The 19820-nt window shown below is 37.0% G+C and overlaps 1 protein-coding gene across 1 annotated transcript in view; it reads right to left on the bottom strand.

Annotated features, from left to right (window-relative positions):
- Window positions 1-812: 812 nt before the first annotated feature.
- The window catches only part of FAM241A (family with sequence similarity 241 member A), a 40354-nt gene continuing 21346 nt past the window's right edge, over window positions 813-19820 (bottom strand). Inside the window, exon 2 of the mRNA XM_027103528.1 lies at window positions 813-6220. Coding sequence (XP_026959329.1) covers window positions 5975-6220 — 246 coding nt within the window. The 3' untranslated portion in view covers window positions 813-5974. The remainder of the gene's footprint in view (window positions 6221-19820) is intronic.

Genomic DNA, 19820 nt, shown 5'->3' with positions numbered 1-19820 from the left:
GAGTCTTTACATATCCCACTCCCCTAGCCCCACAAAAATAATTCTTAAGATTTTGTCTTAAAGCAGCTATGGTATAAATAACTACATTGTATATAGAGTTTTCATTCTTCCCTTTAAAAAAAATCTCACATTAAAAAATATACCATCAGCTAGCCTCTTGTAATACAGGGGTAAACCCGTAGCAAAAAAGGTCCATAGTCTTGTAGTAAAAGTCACTATATTCTATGGTGCTTTGGAAAACTAGCAAAGAAATTTCCAACTGATTAACTTGATAAAAGGTTAAATGATAAAACTTTAGCTGCTGATGTGTATAAAATGGATGACTAATAAGACCTGCTGTATAAAAAAATATAGAAAATTCAAAAATTCCAAAAAAAAAAAAAAGTCCGAGATGGTACCTGTTAAAACTATGCTATGGTTCCACCTTTGAACTCAGCTCCCCTCAAAAAAACAAAAAAAACAAAAAACTTTAGCTGCTGAAAAGATAACAATTCAAATTTAATAAGCATACGAATGACCAAGTTCTGAATCTTAGCAGGCTCCTGCTAAGCTCCTTCAATAATTCTCATTTACACAGTAGTCAACAGAAAGAAGAAATACAATTTGGTTGTTATTGATCTAGATTTTCCCACTACTCTATTGCCTGGGAAGCTATACACATATCAGGCCTTGGCTTTCTGCTCCAGCAATATGGATGAGGAAAATAAGCTGTTTTCACTCTCAGGTGACAATTTCCAAACTTGATGTGGCAGCAGTTAACTGACAAGTAGAACACAATATAAGGAGTCAGAAGGGAGACTCAGAATGCAGGGTTGTGAAAGAGTATTATTTATTAGAAAGAATAACAAAGTATTTATTCTGGAGCCCAAAATACCAAGCTTACATACTTGAGAATTCCTGCTCACAATTCTGAGATTTTTAGAAAATTAAAGTTTAGTAAATAAAGGTCTATTGAAAAATACTGGAAAAATATGAAATATTTTTTATATGTTACTCAGGTAACATGAGTGACCCTATGCATTTTGGAGAAACAGTGATTCCACCAAGCACAGCACTGAAAATACATTTTCTCCTAAAAAAGGCAAGCATATAGTAGCAATACTATATATGTATGCAAATAACAGCAATATTCTTCCATCAAAAGCGAATAAACTTTATAAATGATAACATATACATCAATCACTCTATGCACAATAAGTACATTTTTGGAGTCAAAAACCTCTAAAGTACAACCAACTCTAGATCTTCTGTTAATGCACTCTGGGGAGAGCATGAATAAATGAAGCTGATTTATTCATTTGACAAAGATTTTGAGCACATACTATATGTCAGGCATTGTTAGGCAGTGCAGTTATGAACACGAGAGACATGTTTTCTGCGGTGTGAAGCCTATTGGTTAATGGAAGAAGCTGACCATAAGCTTTTACAATATGTCAATAGCATGATAAATGCTGATAGGGGAAATACAGGGTTCTCTGAAAGCACGTGAAGTACCAAAACTGGATTTAAAAGAGTCAGAGAAGTTTTCCCCGGGGACGCGATGTCTAAATTGCGGCCTTACAGTCGTGGATATGTTGGTCAGTTTGGTAGGGAGGAGTTAAAGAAAGAAGGTAAAGTATGCACAGAGTCATGGGAGGGAGAAACACATCACTCAACTGAAAACAAAATCAGTATAGTGAATCTTGGAAAGAGAAGGTGGAAGTATAGAGAGGTGAGGTCTGTAAGAACCAGTTCATGAAGGACCTTGTAAAACATATTAAGGAGTAAGGATTTTATCATAATGGTAACAGGAAGCCATTGAAGAGATTTAGGCCAAGGAGATTAGAGTCACATTTTAGAAAGATTATTCTGATTATAAAGTGGAAAAACGAAGGCAGGAGACCAATGAGGATTCTGAGATAGCAATCTATGGATGGTGGCATGGACTAAGTGATACTGGGAATGGAGAGAAGTGGAAAGGTTAAAGATATTTTTAGGAAGTAAAAGAGCAGGGCTTGGTGACTGGTTACAATGCGGGCAGTGTAGGAGGGGATTTTGTCATTTGCTGAGACTGGAAACATAGGAAGAAGAAAAAGTTTGGGAGAAGGATGTTGAGTTCCTTTTTGGACATATTAAATTTGGGGTACTAAGGGATAAGCAAGTACAAATGTTGGGCAAGCAACTGAATGTATGAATCTTATATTCTGTATGGAACTCTCTGAACTGGAGATGTAGACTGGAGAGCTGTTAGTATGAAATGGTAACTGAAGCCATGGGAGTGGTGATACTGCTCAGGGCAAGGTGTAGAGAGATGAGAGAACCATCAAAACACCAAAAATTAAGGGTTGGGCAGAGAAATATGACTTACAAAATACACTTAAGTCCAGCAATAATACTGAAGCCGTAATTTGTACATTAGTTTATATTCTCCTTGGTCAAGTCCAGTACTAGAAGTCCTAATAGGTATGAAAGTCTTATTTGATTTTTTTCTCTTCTTTGACCTTGTAAAGCCATTAGTTTGCAATGAAAACATTTAAAATAAAGTGAAATCAATAAACTTTTGTAAAATAACTCAAAATAATCACAAACCAAACAAACAGTCCTTTATTGCTCAATACCTAGCTTTGATTATTTTGAGGTTAATACTTTACAACAGACCTTTACTTAGGCTGTAATTTGCCCTCTATCAGTTCTGTAACTGTTTCTTATTTCCTGATCATCTGGATAGTCTTTAATGGATTTGCAGATTAGTGATAGCCCAGAGAGATTTTCTCTGATCAAAATGTGATTAAACAGAGATATATGTGGTCAGAAGACACCCATGGTCCATAGTTCCCACATGGAAAAGATTCAAATACAGTTTCTGGATGGGTCCATGGGAATTTCCCTTAATATGCTTCCTTTATATTTGTAGGAGTAGAAATGGAAATGGGGCCTCTAGAGTGGCTAATCAGTGATGTGCTGGCATATGTTTAACAACTGGCTTGCTGGGAAAAAAGAGCCCTGATTTGTTGTGTTTGCCAGTTTTTATAGTGTAAATACTGCCCCCATACTCAATGACAAGCCACCAACTTGATGTCACTAAAGGCAGAGTAGGGATAAAATGTATGCAGTTGGCTCTTGCAAGCCAGTGAATGCTGGCTCCAGCACACTACTGGACCAAGAATGATCTGACTGGTGCCTAGGAACGGAAGAATGCCTTGTATATGACAGCTTAACATATGAGACAACTGAATTCTACAAAACTGAGTTTTTCCCTTAATGAAAATTGATTTATTCAACTATAGTCAGTTTACTTGTAGGTCTTGACCGTTTCCCTTTGAATCGAGGGCTGGTGGTATGAGTGATATATACACTAATCTAGTAATGCAGCCTTGTAACTTTTATCTCTTTATTCATAGCAGTACTGGTTTCTAAAACTGGCTCATATCTGAGATTGAAATGATGGAGAGTCATTTTTTCTCCTCCCCCTCACTTTTTTTTGGCCTCACTGCACGTCATGTGGGATTGAACCTGGGCCCCCTGCAGTGGAAGCACGGAGTCTTAACCACTGGACCACCAGGGAAGTCCCTGAGAACCATTTTTTAACAAATTCCTTATACCAGTGGTCCCCAGCCTTTTTGGCGCCAGAGACCGGTTTTGTGAAAGCCTTTTCTTCCATGGACAGGGTGAGGCGGGTGGCAATGGTTCAGGCGGTAATGTGAGCGATGGTTCAGGCGGTAGTGCGTCGCGGCAGACGAAGCTTCGCTCCCTCGCCCGCTGCTCGCCTCCTGCTGTTCCTAACAGGCCCCCGACTGTACCGGTCTGTGGCCCATGGGTTGGGGACCCCTGCCTTATATCATGAAGCAAAGAAATGACCAGTTTCTTTTCATTTCAAGATATCAGTATAATTTGCATTCTATTATATTTCATAAGAGAAAATATTTTATTTCCATCAAATGAGCAAAGTTTGTTTTTTCCCTATAAAAGCAAATAATTTGATGGTATACTGCTCTAATAATATATGCCAAAAGAATAGCAGCAAAATATCTCATTTCTTTATAGAATTTAATATATATTCTATTAACAGCAGTGTGTAGATGCATAGTATTTGACCGTATACTAAATAATTACAATTAAAACTTACTTTTAAAATATTTTCAATATTAGGCACTGGTGGAACCAGAGCTTTTATTATGCATACTATATATTTTTACATTCCAAAAGGAAATTAAAATTCTTAGTAGTATTAGAAAAGAATACACTTTTTAATATTGAATGCAGATATACAAAATCTCATGACTTCTATTAAAAACCTCTCAATTCTACTGGACACAAATAAAGACGCCTTTTCAAATAACTCGCACTTATGCCAGGTTCTATAAAATATTCTATAAAAATATTACAAATCCAATAAAAACACAATAATATAGTACAAAGTCTTTTTTTTAAGTCAAACTTTAAAAGTTCTGTATTTATACAAATGCACAATACTTTTTAGTGCCCTCTGACTGGTATTGTTGGTTCAGGGTGATCTAATTTTAGAAATCTAAATTGAACATTTTCATCATTTTTCTGCTTCGGAATGGAAGACACTGAGAACTTATAGAATAAATTTTAAAACTAGGATTGGATAAAAACTTTATAAAGTAGAATAGTAAACACATTACACACTTTAGTTATTGCCCTGCCAAAGATAAAAATGCTCCATTGTTCCATTTTTCCTCTATTTAACTTAAATGTCTAGATAATTATCTTAACTACCTATCGTTTGTCTACATAGAAAGTCTTTCAGATGAAAGTGTAAAGATTTTAGATTCTCTAACAAAATCCAAAATATCAGTAAGCCATTTTCATTTTCTAAGTATATTGAAAGAAATGCTTATTTCAATATAAAACCCCAAAGTGCTGAATTAAGACACATTAATAACATGCCTGGCCAATTACTATCTTGGCTTTAGCCTTAGAGGAATATTATACAATTGGCTGCTGAGTTCCAAATTTAAGCATTTGGTTTTATACTGTAATACTGTACTTTCTAATACAGATATCAAAGAAAATGAGATGATTTTTTTTTAAAGAAATAGTAAATAATTTCAGCCATAATACAAATCAATTTTGGGGGGAAAAATATCCATGTCAAGATAGGAAATAGATTTTTAAAATCTTAGAATAATTGCTATAAAAGAACTAAAAAATATAAATTTCTGAAAAAAATACAATGAAAATGCCTCTCTAGGAAAAAAATACACAACTGGTTAGATACAAGAAAATATTCATTACCATGGGGTACAGCCAACTATGAACCTGGCTTATGAGACTTTAAAAATTCACAAAAAGTAATTAGCACCAAAACTGTCTAAAACTCCAAATGACATACTGAAGTGATTCTAAGCCCAAATATTACATTATAAAAAAGTTACATTTAACTTGGGAAGTTTCCCCAGCAATAATAAATATATTTCTTTTCAATCTTTAGAAAATGTGCTAGCTTTACTGATTTTCATCAAAATATTAAGTTAGTATATAGAAGTTATCATTTATATTGGTTTGGGCTAAGCAGGGACAATGGAAGTTCAAATTATTTCCCAGATAATATGGGTTTATTTGGTGGGGGTAGGTGGGGAGCAGTTCTCCAATTACAACTTATTTTTAGCTGCTTGTTTCATCCTTTTTCTTCTAAAATGTTTTAGAACATTTAGAAGAGTGAACAGGGGAACATTCCCTGCTCACTTTTTGGTGTTATTCAAGATTTGGCATGGGAATAGGAGTGTTTAAAAGTGGGCACAGATCACAGTAGTTAAACAAGAGTTATGAATAAGCTACAAAATATATATTCAACCCTGTTATAATCGAGTTGAGTTTAATTTTATAACAACATCAACTTATAAATTTAATTACAAAACAGCACACAATTTGAAACAAGGCAAAATTTTCAGCCTTTATGTGGTGAAATACATAACTTCACTAATTATATATATGGCTGCCAAATGTCAGTAGTTCATTCGGCCATATTTTACTGTTGCACATAAATAATGACAAGGCAAAGAATAGCAACTAGTCCAAGGGCTGGTAGGCCAAGGAACCACAGCATAAGCCAAAAGAAAATGACTATTACTGGTTCTACAATTTGGTCTCCAAAATACATCCTTGTAAAGCCCATGTTGATGAGGTTTTTGTTCAGTTCACCAAAAAGTGTTCCCATCTTTTTGTAGTCATCTCCAACAGGCTCGCCAGTGGGGTTTTGTGATTCTTCAATATCCTTAAAAAAACAGAACAAGACAAAACAAAACATAAACATAAAATGAGAAATAGGTGAAGGTCTTTAAGAATAATGACTATCTCACAGTTCTTCTTTATCTTCCAAAGTATGTACTGGGCACACTTCTGATAATTATTCAATAACACTTGGGGATGTTCCTTTTGATTGTCATCAAAAACAGAGGCAGGCTCTGATTGCTCTGTCCTGGTAAATAAGCCTCTTTTTTAGTCCATTCCTTTGACACTAAGACTTTAAGGAACCCAGCCTCAGCTGACTGGAGCAGGGCTTGCTGCTACTATTGAGCCATCCTCAGCTATTACAGCTGTCATCTTTCAGTTTTAGCTGGGGAGCTAAGAACACTTCAGTGTAGGTCCTTGCGTAGTTTCCTGTCCAGATTCTATAGATGTCCTAAATGTTTCTTATTAATCTCATCAGGAGAAACATATAGTCTCCAAATAGGAATCATTTTGTAATATAAGCCCAAAAATCTACCTAGATATCAGTCGCCTAGAAAATGTCCATCTGTACCCAATTATAGATACCAAAAATTAAGTACTATTTCTATTACCTCTCAGTCTTACTACAATTATGGTCTTTATGTCAGTTAATTAAGCTACTATCTCTCAGCTTCAATCCCACCCTTTGGAATTCTGGAAACAATCTGTCTCCCTGTTAGGCTCTGCCAATAGAGGAACTAGAGAGACACTGCACAGCTGGAGGAGGAAGGGATTTGCTCTTTCCTTGTTTGCCTCTCATGGGTTTCTTGATCCTGTCAGTCTCTAGTCATAGTTCACTCTGGCAGTAGTAGGTCCTTCCGGTAGCAGCCACTGATCTCAATTTAGTGGCTTCCCAACACTTGCAGAACCAATCTCAATGTGCCTTCTTGAGACACCAGATCAAACTTGTGGGTTCCTTTTCCTCAGATATCTGGTTCCCAAGGCCTATGGTGTCTCTCCTTTGAGCTCAGAAACACCAGCACCAGGTGAGCAGTGATCAGTTCTTGGAGGTCTGAGTTTCAGCTGCATGGGATGGGGCCGTCCCCAGTCTTCTCAGTTTTAGTATTCTACCTCTCTTCTTTACTCCCTCAGGCCCAGGAGTGGTTGCTGCTTCCTGCTGTTACTGTCTGTGGCCCTCTAGCCTACTTTAGTGCAGTGGTTTTTAAAATTTAGTATAAGTTACGATCCCTTGGAGGGCTTTTAAAGCATGGACTGCTGGCCCACTGCCAGGGTTTCTGATTTAGTAAGCCATGAGTGGGGTTTGGAGTCTGAGAATTTGTACTTCTAGCAAGTTCCAGGGGATGCTTATGATGCTGTCTTTTTACCATCTTTTGAATATCACTGCCTTAATGTTTTTGCCTTTTCTATTCTTCAATGCCTACTTAACAATTCTTTTTTACATTTTTATTGGAGTATAATTGGTTTACAATGGTGTGTTAGTTTCTGCTTTATAACAAAGTGAATCAGTTATACATATGTTCCCATATCTCTTCCCTCTTGCGTCTCCCTCCCTCCCACCCTCCCTATCCCACCCCTCTAGGCGGTCACAAAGCACTGAGCTGATCTCCCTGTGCTATGCGGCTGCTTCCCACTAGCTATCTATTTTACGTTTGGTACTGTATGTATGTCCATTCCACTCTCTCGCTTTGTCACAGCTTACCCTTCCCCCTCCCCATATCCTCAAGTCCATTCTCTAGTAGGTCTGTGTCTTTATTCCTGTCTTACCCCTAGGTTCTTCATGACATTTTTTTCTCTTAAATTCCATATATATGTGTTAGCATACGGCATTTGTCTTTCTCTTTCTGACTTACTTCACTCTGTATGACAGACTCTACGTCCATCCACCTCATTACAAATAGCTCAATTTCGTTTCTTTTTATGGCTGAGTAATATTCCGTTGTACATATGTGCCACATCTTCTTTATCCATTCATCCGATGATGGACACTTAGGTTGTTTCCAACAATTCTTTATATTAGATTATCTTTGTTAAAATAATTGGTATAGTTTCCCTCTCTTCACTAGCCCCTAATGCAGTCACAAAAGAAAAACTGTCATGTAGATGACATAGTTGTAATTATAATTTATTAAACCTAATTTCTTTTAGGAGTGATGATTCAAATCAGTAATTATTTATTGAACATATACTTGCTCATAGTAGGTGCAAGGTAGAAAATTACTCATGTGTAAAAAGAAGACTTTAGGTATAGGGTTTCACATAATAACAGGTAAGTATTAAATGCCATTAATTTTGCTGTCTATGCCGAAAATAGTTAATTATCTTAACTTGAGGCACTCTTCAAACACATGAATCAAACTTAGATTCCTTTAGTAGAAACCAAAGCTTAACCATTTCAGTAATCAGTACGTAAATAACTAAAAATATTTTTTCGTTTAAAAAAATGCCTTATTTTCTGTTCTACATATACAGTTTAAGGAAAGAGAGTGAAAAAATCTAACTTTATTCGCCATAGTCAGAAAAAATGATTTTCAATATGATTTTAAGGTGGTGTTTTCCCATATAACAGTAATTTGTGTAGCACACAGTGTCATTGGTGTTGTGGAAAAATGAGACTCAAAGGGGCATCACTGTTAAGTCTATATTTTAAGTTTAAGCCAGAATTATTTTTGAGTTAACAAGTACATATAATTTAATAAATCACTTTTGGATTTCCATTTCCACCAAAAAAAGAGAAAAACCAAATGTTGTAGAGATATCTGGAGAGTTCAGATTTAGTCTCCCAACACTTCAAGTGAATGACCTTGACCAAGTTACTTCATTTTCCTGAGCTTCAGTTTTCTAATCCATAAAATGGGATTTATATGAACCCCTTTTGATACTGATGATACCCTATTGAATTATAATTTGTTAACCTTTCCTTATTTTTTGTATTTTAACTTCTAAGTTATCTTTTCCTTCACTGATGTGCTGTAATCAATTTTATGTTTCTCAGCTTCTCATACTTTTCTATGTGTTCCATGATAATATACTATATTAAAAAAGAAAAACAAAAATCTTGTTCTTTCCTGAGATTAAGGCTTTCTTTTCTTTAGGACAGAACTTGAACAGTTCTTGATTTAGTTTGTAATTCTTCTGGTCCCTCAACTCTCTCTTCTACTCCAGTGTCTAGCATTGCTGGTATCATTTTTGGCCTCTTTTTTTTAATTAAAGTTTTTTTTTCTTTTTTACCACCTCTAATTTCTTTTAATCTATGCACTTATTGTACTTTGGGGTTTTCTGTTGTTACTGAAGCTTTTTAAGACTTTTTCAGTATTTTTGTGGTTTTAGTACAAAGCAAGTACCCTAATCTGAAATGGTTCTTTCTGAAGATTTCTTTGAATTCTTTTACAAACTGCTTGTGGGTTTTTCAGGGGAAGAGGCAGGTGTTGCAATGCTTAGTTAACTCCTAGAGGCCAGGTGGGGAGGCAGCAGTTAATCATATCATCTAGATCCTGGGAGCAGCTGGGGGGACTGAGAAGGGAAGTAGAAGGCCTAATAAGGACTGGCCTAGGCATGCTGTGGCAGCCTGCCGCTTCTTTTTTTAATATGAAAAATTTCAAACACACAAAATTAGAGAAAATAGTACAATGAACCCCTAAATACCTATCAACCAGATTAAATAATTACTAAAAATTTGCCACTTTACTGAAGCACTTCTTAATCTGGGCAATCTAAAGGAGAGGAAAAAAGTAAAGTCACTAGAAGAATGCCTAAAAGCGGCATATGTTCACAAATGAAGTTCTGTGGAAACATCAAAGATATCCAGCAATGAACTGGATGGGGGTTTGAATAATCCTAGAGGAAAGACACTTAAAAACATGGAAAAGAAAATAGGCAGCATTCTTAAATCACTGGCATTACAGTTAATCTCATTACAGTATTTTCTGTATCAGTAAATATTTGTTGAATAGATGGAGAGAATTTATCATGTGTCTGGCAAGCATTAAAGCAATATCTTGATAGGTTTTCTACCTGCTCCACTTTTTGCCAAACAAAAGATGGTCTCATTTTTCCAAAGTATTATTTATTATAGTAATCTCAAAACAATGTATCAATTTTTATGGAATTAGCAGTCCTTTTTGGTTGTGGATATTAATAAGCATCCATTCACTCTTTCCTCTTTCCTATTCGAACCTTAATCCAGTCTGCATTCTTTATGTGAGGAAAATCCCATCTACAGCTTCAGAGGTGATGGGTCTAAGAGTAATCCCCTTCCCTTCACTAGAAGCTGGCTTTTGGAAAGGCCATGTGATCTACTTTGGAATGATGACTTTTGTGGGTTTTCTGGGAAAATTCTTCCTAGCTCTTCTGATACAACTTTGGAAAGTGATCCTTATTCTATTTCTCCACATACAGAGCTTAGGTAGAGAGAATTTACTGTATTTGTATTAATTTTCTATTGGTGCCATACAAAATTACTACAAATTTAGTGGCTTAAAACAACACAAATGTATCACTTTATAGTTCTGCAGGTTAGAAGTTATGTCATCAGGATTGTGTTTCTTTCTGAAGGCTCTAGGAGAGGATCTATTTCTCTACCTTTTCTAGCTGCTAGAGGAGGTCCATATTGCTTGGCTCCTCGTCCCCTTCCTCTGTCTTCAAAGCCAGCAATGTTGCAGCTCTCAGACCATCCTTCTGTAGTTAACTTTTCCCTCTGACCACAGCAGGGGAAGGTTCTCTGTTTTTAAGAACTCATGTGATTAGGTCTAGTCCAGTTAGATAATCCAGGATCATTTCCCCATCTCAAAGTCCTTAAATTTGATCACATCTACAAAAATCTCTTTTGCCATGTAAGGTATCATATTCATAGGTACTAAGGATTAAGATGTGGACATCTTTGGGGGGAGTGGGGAGAAACCGTTATTCCGTGCACCACAATATTTAATTTTAAAATTATTTCTTTTTATATCTATTCTTACTATCTTTGATAGGAAAGGTCACATCATTCAAGGCAAAAACCATATCATATAGTACTAACATGAGTACTTAGTATAGTGCATTGTGCCTGGCCCATTGTAGGCTCATAATAAATATTAGTTGAATAAACAATAGAAATATTCTATAATAACATATCAGGTAAAAAACAACTCAAAAAATAAAAACAAACTTTACATGTAACATAAATTATTTTATTTTCCCCATGAGTACAGTTGTGAATTTGTTCAAATATTTGTAAATAAGTTCTAGATTTAGATTATAAGGTATGGGAGCTGTTAGCTAAAATTCACATGCTCAGTTCAATTCCTAAACCACTGCATTTTAAGAGCAGAGGCTAATATGAACGGATGAGTTCTTGAGTCCTTGGCTCACTCTCAGATGTGTGTAATTTTCAGAGTAATAGTAGTGGTGGTACTATTGTTAACGGTATAGTAGAAAAGCTAACACTCAGTGCTTACTATATGGCAGGGACTGTGTTGTGCATGTATTCTCTTGTTTAGTCTTTCCAACAGGCTGTGAGGGAGGCACTGTTATTTTCACCATCTGCAGATAAGGCAACTAACTTGCAGCAGAGTTAAATGTCTGGCCATTGACTTATACTTAGTAACTGAAGGAGCTATGATATGAACTCAGACATTCTTACTCCAGAGACAACACCATTAATCCCTATGTTATACTCCCTCCAGTTATTATTATATTATTAATAGCTAGCAGCTGTCTAATGCTGCAGAGAGAAATATTGATCTCTGAAAAAAGACAAGCTATGTAAGCACATTTTCATTTTTCATAGAAAGAGTACACTTAACATAGTGAAATCAACATCAATATCTTTTTTTGCATTACATCTTTTTTCAGTTTACACTTGAAGGTGAGTTTATCAAGCACAAAACTTGCTCAAACTTTAATTTTCATCTTATATAAAAATTTAAACAAGGTAAAGCTATTTGCAGCAGTTTAGCAAATTTTTCATAGCCTTTTCAGTATTGATTAGAATTCAGATTCAAATGTGAGGAAAAAAAAAAAAAGACTCCAAGCAAGAATGAGGAGATAGGTTTGGCCGAGTTGCAATTAGGCAAAAATCCAACTAACCAACCAAACACACACACACAAACACTTCACACATAAAATAAACCAATGCAAAGTGCAGATGGCATTTCCCCCCTGTTCTAACATTAGTCACTTTGTGTCTTTGCCAAATTTTATTCTTTGTATGTGAGGTCCCAATGGAAGAATATTTGTCAAATGTACAGTTTCCTTCATGATCATATGATAGTACTGACTATGACATACACATTAAAAAGTGTTCTCAGCAAAATAGTGATATTATTTTTGTCCATAATTAATGACATAGGGGTGTTATAATTGATTGAAAATCCTTCTTTAAAAATATGCAAAATTAGTGATGAGAAATTAAAGGTGGGGACTTCCCTGGTGGTGCAGTGGTTAAGAATCCGCCTGCCAAGGCAGGGGACACGGGTTCCATCCCTAGTCCGGGAAGATCCCACAGGCCACACAGCAACTAAGCCCATGTGCCACAACTACTGAGCCTGCGCTCTAGGGCCTGTGAGCCACAACTACTGAGCCCTCGTGCCACAACCACTGAAGCCTGCGTGCCTAGAGCCTGTGCTCTGCAACAAGAGAAGCCACTGCAATGAGAAGCTGGTACACCGAAATGAAGAGTAGCCCCTGCTCGCTGCAACTAGAGAAAGCCCGTGTGCAGCAACGAAGACTCAACGCAGCCAAAAATAAATAAATAAATTTATTTTTAAAAAAAGAAATTAAAGGTGAACCCTTAAATAATCATAGGATTATTAAGAGCAAAGGGTCCTTAAAGATAATTTAAACGAAGCCTCTTACTTCAGAAACAAGAAATAAGAGGTTAAGTCACACAGCTTATTAACAAAAAACAAAGGCTTTGGAAGCAAGGTGGACAGATTCAAATCTTTCTCTGTCACTTATACAAGGCAAATTACTTAACCGCTGACCCTCAGTTTCCCCAGGTATGAAAGGAGCATATTAATATCTACCTCATAGGGTTGTGATAATAAAATGAGGAAGCAGATAAAAAGCTTTTAGAATAGATACAACAGTCATTCAGTATATGGTAACTAATATTATTACTACAGTTTTGGTAGAATTTATGTCTTGTGATTTTAACTTCTATTCTCTTTCTATTGTAACATGCTGCCTGAGACAATTAATACCTTATGATCACCTTTCTTGTGATAATTAAATTCAGTTGTATTTTTCTTCAAGTGTTATGACACTTTCATTATATAGAAGTTGAGGTGGGATGTTTTCTATGGCACATCCTTACCTGTGGGACAATCTGTGCACATTAGTATGGCAGAGCCTCTTATTTACTTTAAGAAGAGTACAAGCTACATTCTATAAACAGGCTTTCACTGAGTGGGTGACAATTTAAGATTCACTTTCAGCTGTTTTCCCGAGTGCAGTATTGGAAGTCTGCTGTTTTTGCCTGTCTGATTTTTATGCTGCTTTCTTCTGCAGGTATCACCTTGATTTAACTTTGGGAAAACCCTCCCCCACCCACTCTTGGTTCATGTGTTTTGGTTGAATGTGTGCCCATTCCCCAGTTCCAGGCCTGAACAATCAGAACATTTCATTTCCTTGGGCATATGATTAGTTAAGGAATGAGCATGTGACCCAAGACAGGCCAATGAAAGCTCTACCTGAGACTTTTGCTGCAACTGTTGAAAAAGTGACATTTTTCCCCCCCGCTGATATTGGTTAGCTGGCAAAATGGAGGGCATCTTATTGGGTTGGCCAAAAAGTTCATTTGGTTTTAAGTAAAAATAAAAGACACATTTTTCATTTTTACCAAGAACTTTATTGAACAACATACTCATTAACCAAACTTTTTGGCCAACCCACTATTACAATGAGGAGAAAGCTGGCTATGAATGAAGCTAATATAAAGTAAAGCCAAGAAATTACATAGTTGATGTTGTTTGAATACTTGAATCCAGCTAGGGCATCTACCTGTTTTTTTTTTTTTTTTTTTTTTTTTTTTAAATAACATGAGCCAGTAAATTCCTATTTTGCAAAACCTAGTAAAAGTTGAATTTTTGTTGCTTGGAACTAAGAGTTTGGACTATAGATGATGATGATTATGATGATAAAAAGTAGTAATAGCTACCATTAGGGACTTCCCTGGCGGGCCAGTGGTTAAGACTCTACACTTCCAATGCAGGGCATGCGGGTTCAATCTCTGGTCAGGGAACTAAGGTCCCACATGCTGCACAGTGCAGGCAAAAAAAAGGGCCTGAAACTTGGAGGCAGAAGTAGGGTTTGGGACTTCCCTGGTGGTCCAGTGGTTATGACTCCATGCTCCCAGTGCAGAGGGAATGGGTTCGATCCCTGGTTGGGGAACTAAGTTCCCACAGGCCATGCAGCCAAAAAAAAAAAAAAAGTAGTAATAACTACCATTAACTGAATGTTTTCTACTGCTAGATATTGTGTTAAGCACTTCACATTCATTATGCCATCTAATTATTATTTATTATAATAAGTATTACTAGTTAATTTCGAAGCCTGTGTTTTTAACTATAGTGCTCAAGAACTTCCTCATTAATTTGGTCTTATTGCTACTAGAAATAATTAACATGAAGAATGTATTAATAATATTAAAAATAATGGGGTTATGCAAGTAGAAATTTTTAGATATAACTTTCTAAAAGTGTTTAAAAACTACGTAAGAATACATGGATAAATGGTTATTGTATTCAGATAACACGAATACAGAGTAAAGACTAAGATGCTGATTTCTCCTTGCCACTTTAGGTTAACCTTCCCTAGCTATCAAGCAGAGCCAGTCTCAGTAACCCAAGCCCATGGAAATCATAACTGGGAAGGTAAATTTATTTTGGTATACATATCAAGATGTGCATACTGAGCAAAAGTATTTTTGGATAGCACATAGTAGTCTGTGAACTGAGGTTTATTAAATGAATGAAGAAACAAATGAATGAATGAACAACTCCTAAATCTTCTTGCTGCAACCTCTTCTCCTTTCAGCTTGTTCACTCAACTGTAGGTTTCCCCTGCTATCCAAAAGTAAAGTGTTCCTATAAAAGCTTTCGTAAACCGAAATGGTGTAAAGCAAAGAAGCAATTATCTTAGGGCACGTCTTGCTAATGGATACACAAAACAAAATGAGAAAAAGCACAGATGCTCACAGACACAGTTCAAAACTATGGTGGCCTGATGCTGAGATGCTGAGTGTAGTTACTGGGGAAGGAGCTTGATGTTGTCACTCTAGCTACTTGGGATGTGTGCTGCCTCTCTAACTTGCTACAAAACAAATGCTGAATGCTATTTTTGCTTTACACCTTTTTTTCTTAAAAGCAAAAATCCTCTTTGGATTTCTTTTGCTTATCGAAAACAGGTACAAACTAATGTAGGTCTTTCATAAAAGTGAAGTGGCAGAAAGCAAATTTTCGAAAGCAGGGAATACCTGTACTCCCACTGTTTTTCAACTTCACTGGGATTGTAGTCCCGTCTCTAACTTCTCTCAATCCACTAGCCCTCTTCTTCACTTTTCACATTCAGCTTGATTTCTATGATGCAAAGTTTAAAAAACTTTAATAAAACTCCTTTGTCTCATAGGGGAAACCCTAATCTTAGAGTAACAACTATTTTCTATGTCTGCACCTGAGTACCTGTGGTGCTAGAGAAAGTCACACCATAGGGTGCCAAGAGTTTATGACAACCCCAAACAAATCTTCAAGTACATTCCTACTTCATTTCTCTGCTCTACTGTTTCTCTGCTCTTTGTTTTGGGTTTTTTTTTTTGCTCTGTACACAGGGCTGTTTCAAATCTCTTCTTTTAAAAATCTTGAACTGCCTCCTACTCCTCTCTTTATCCCTCTCCTCCAGCAAATTACCTGACCTCCTATTTCTCAGGAAAAAGAGAAGCAGTCAGAAGAGTTTCCTTAACTTTGTGATACTAAATGTATCAACTACCAAAGTTTACATCCAACTTCTCTTCATTCTCTTTTGTTACAGATAAAGGAATAAGGATGTATTCCTCTTTCTATGTCCAATTTCTCTTACCTATGCTTAGGCTCGCATCCTTTTCTACCTTATATTATACCTTTTCCATTATCCCTCTGTCTCATATATATTCAACCTTCCCCTTTCAGTTGGCTGCTTCTCATCAGTGTTTATACATGCTTAGATTTTTCCCCCTTAATGCCACTAGCTCTGCCTTGCCTTTTCTTCTCCTTCATAACCAAACTGTTTGAAACAATTCACTCTGCTTGTTTCCATATTTTCATCTTTGTCAGGAACTGTGAAGGGGCTGATGTTTTATCCTACTTGCAAGTTAACAAGTTAGCCTGTCTTGGTTTCATGGATACTGGCAGGAGACACAAGCCTCCTCGGTCAGAGACAAAGGACTTTATTCCTCATGCCACAGGAAGCAGCCTGAGTTTCATGTTGATGTTGGTCCCCTTTACCTCCTAAGTCCCACAGGGTGACAGAGTGGCACAGGTAGATGCTGCATGCAGTGGGCTTATGTCTCAGCTGAAGAACTCTGAGCTTAGGGAACTCTCATCTTTTACAATGGGCTATAAGCAAATCTGCCTGATGTTTGTCCCAGAGGGAGACATCATTTTTATTACACTGGGTAGCAGACAATCTGCCCTCTGCTCCAAAAGGAGACAATATTCTGATCTTCCAAGTCTGTTCATTTAACAAACATCCTTGAAAAACAGTCCTAAACAAAAGTTCTCAATGCAAGAGATCCATGGAGAATTGCTCCCCACAATCTTCCAGTCAGACCTCAACTTACTCCAATGTGGCCTCTGTTCCTATTACACCACCAAAACAGTTCTTGAAAAGGTTACCAGTAAACTGCCGTATCAGTAAATTAGAGGGTTTCTTTTGGTGGCAGCGGGGAGGGGCACTCCCTGGCGGTGCAGTGGTTAGGACTCCACGCTCTCACTGCCAAGGGCCCACGTTCAATCCCTGGTCGGGGAACTAGGATCCCACAAGCCACGCAGCGGGGCCAAAAAAAAAAAGAAAAAAAAAATTAGAGTTTTTCAGTTCTAATTTTATTCAAACCCTAAGCAGAATTAATAACCATTTTTTTCTTTTCTTTTGAATTATATGGTATTACATTCTCCTGGTTCTACTTGTTCTATTTTCATCCCTCTGGCTATGCCTTTCTCAGTCTGCTTTGTGGGTTCACCATCCTCAACCTAGCTATTAAATATTGATCCTCAACCTCTGGTCTTAAGGCCTTATCTCTCTCTCTCTTTTTTTTTAATAAATTTATTTGTTTATTTACTTATTGCTTTTTGGCTGCATTGGGTCTTCGTTGCTGTGCGCGGGCTTTCTCTAGTTGCGTCGAGCGGGGGCTACTCTTCCTGGCGGTGCACGGGCTTCTCATTGCGGTGGCTTCTCTTGCTGCGGAGCACGGGCTCTAGGAGCACGGGCTTTAGGAGCACGGGCTTCAGTAGTTGTGGCTCGCGGGCTCTAGAGCGCAGGAGCAGTTGTTGTGGTGCACAGGCTTATTTGCTCTGCGGCATGTGGGATATTCCCAGACCAAGGCTCGAACCCGTGTCCCCTGCATTGGCAGGTGGATTCCTAACCACTGTGCCACCAGGGAAGTCCCCAGCCCTTATCTCTTTTCTTTCCATATTCTCTTCCCAAATAAGCTCATCTAAACTTTACAGTTTCAATTACCACCAGTAAATCAGTTATTTAAGTATTATAGCCAGCTCAGACCTTTCTTCTGCACTCTAGACCCATATATTCAACTTCCTTCTCGACATTTACACTTGGATATCTTGAATATACTTCAATATTCGACACATCCAAGGCCAAACCCATGATTTTCCTCCTCAAAACTGGTCTTCATTCAGTGAACAGATTCTCAGGAATAAAATCCATCCTTAATTTCTGCAAGTAAGAAACTCAGGAATGATCTGCAAAACCTTCTTTTCCCTAATTTCCTATTATCCAAATTATCAGTGGGTTCTGTTGAGTTTAAATCCTAAATATCTCAGGCATTTATAGTTTTCTAATCTTTCTTGTTTGTTGTCTGGTATACAATCTGTCTTCTCAACACCTTCCTTTCTGGTTCTTTTTATTCCTTCCTGTGGATGTGAGTCACTATTTGGTGTCATTTCCTTACTCCAATACAACTTTGTTTCCACCTTTGTATTTTGTGCTGATATTGTCAAATATATTATATTTCAGTATGTTATAGGCCCAACAATATAATTATATATACATATTGTTTTATGCAACTGCTTTTAAATCAGTCAAGAGAAGATGGTGCGATTATACTATCCTTTGTAATTATCTACATTATTGCCTTTACCAGTGCTTTTTGTTTTTTTGTGTGGATTCAAAGTAGTGGCTGATATCAGATGCTTTCATCCTTATAATTTCCTTTGATCATTCTTGTAAGACAGGTGTGCTGGCAAAAAATTCTGTTTTTATCTGGGAATGTGTTTTACGTTTATTATTATTATTATTTTTGCGGTACGTGGGCCTCTCACTGTTGTGGCCTCTCCCGTCGCGGAGCACAGGCTCCGGACGCGCAGGCTCAGCAGCCATGGCTCACGGGCCTAGCCGCTCCGCGGCATGTGGGATCCTCCCGGACCAGGGCACGAACCCGTGTCCCCTGCATCGGCAGGCAGACTCTCAACCACTGCGCCACCAGGGAAGCCGCTACCTTTATTTTTGAAAAGTAATTTTGCTGGATATAAGACTGTGGACAGGTTTTTACTTTCAGCGCTTTGAATGTGTTGTCCAATTGCCTCTGTCCTCCAAGTCTCTGATGAGAAATCAACTATTGATCTTACTGGGGTTTCCTTTTATGTGATTTGTTTTTCCTTTGCTGCTTTCAAGATTTTCTCTTTCTTATTCAACATTTTGACCATAATGTGTCTAGATGTGGATCACTCTGTTTATCCTCCTTGAATTTCATCAAATTTCTTGTATGTGTAGCTTAATGCTTTTCATTAAGTTTGAAACATTTTCAGCCATATATATCTTAGAATATTTCTTCTGTCCCTTTCTCTCCTCTCCTCATAGTCCCATTATTTGTGTGCTGATGTGTTTAATCATGTCCTACAGTTCTCTGAGGCTCTGTTCATTTTTTTCCATTCTTTTTTCTCTCTGTTCTTCAGATTGCATAGTTTATATTGCTCTATCTACAAGTTCACTGATTTTTATCTTCTGCCCACTCAATTTTCATTTGGGTTACTGTACTTTCAACTCCAGAATTTCCACTTAATTCAAAAGAAAAACAATTTCTCTTAATTAATATTCTCTATTTGATGAGACACTGTCATCATACTTTAACTCTTTAAGCATGTTTCCTTTAGTTTTTTGAATATATTTATAAGAGCTCTTTTGAAGTCTTTGTCTGCTAAGTATATCACTGGGCCCCATCAAAGACATTTTCTATTGTCTGATTTTTTTCCTACTTATGGATCATACTTTCCTGTTTCTTTCCATGTTTCATCATTTTTTTCGTCAGTAACTGGACATTTTAGATATATTTTTGCAACACTATATACTGATCCCCTACCACTACTCTGGGGGTGGCGGTGGTTGTTATTCTCATGATTATTTGTTTAGTGACTTGGCTGAACTAATTCTGCAAAGTCTATTGCTTTGCAGTGTGC

Source organism: Aethalodelphis obliquidens, unplaced genomic scaffold (genome assembly GCF_003676395.1).
Source record: "Aethalodelphis obliquidens isolate GAN/ISIS:26980383/991018 unplaced genomic scaffold, ASM367639v1 scaffold6, whole genome shotgun sequence".
Taxonomy (NCBI): domain Eukaryota; kingdom Metazoa; phylum Chordata; class Mammalia; order Artiodactyla; family Delphinidae; genus Aethalodelphis; species Aethalodelphis obliquidens.
Note: the sequence above shows the minus strand (reverse complement) of the source record. Positions and strands in the feature narration are given on the sequence as shown.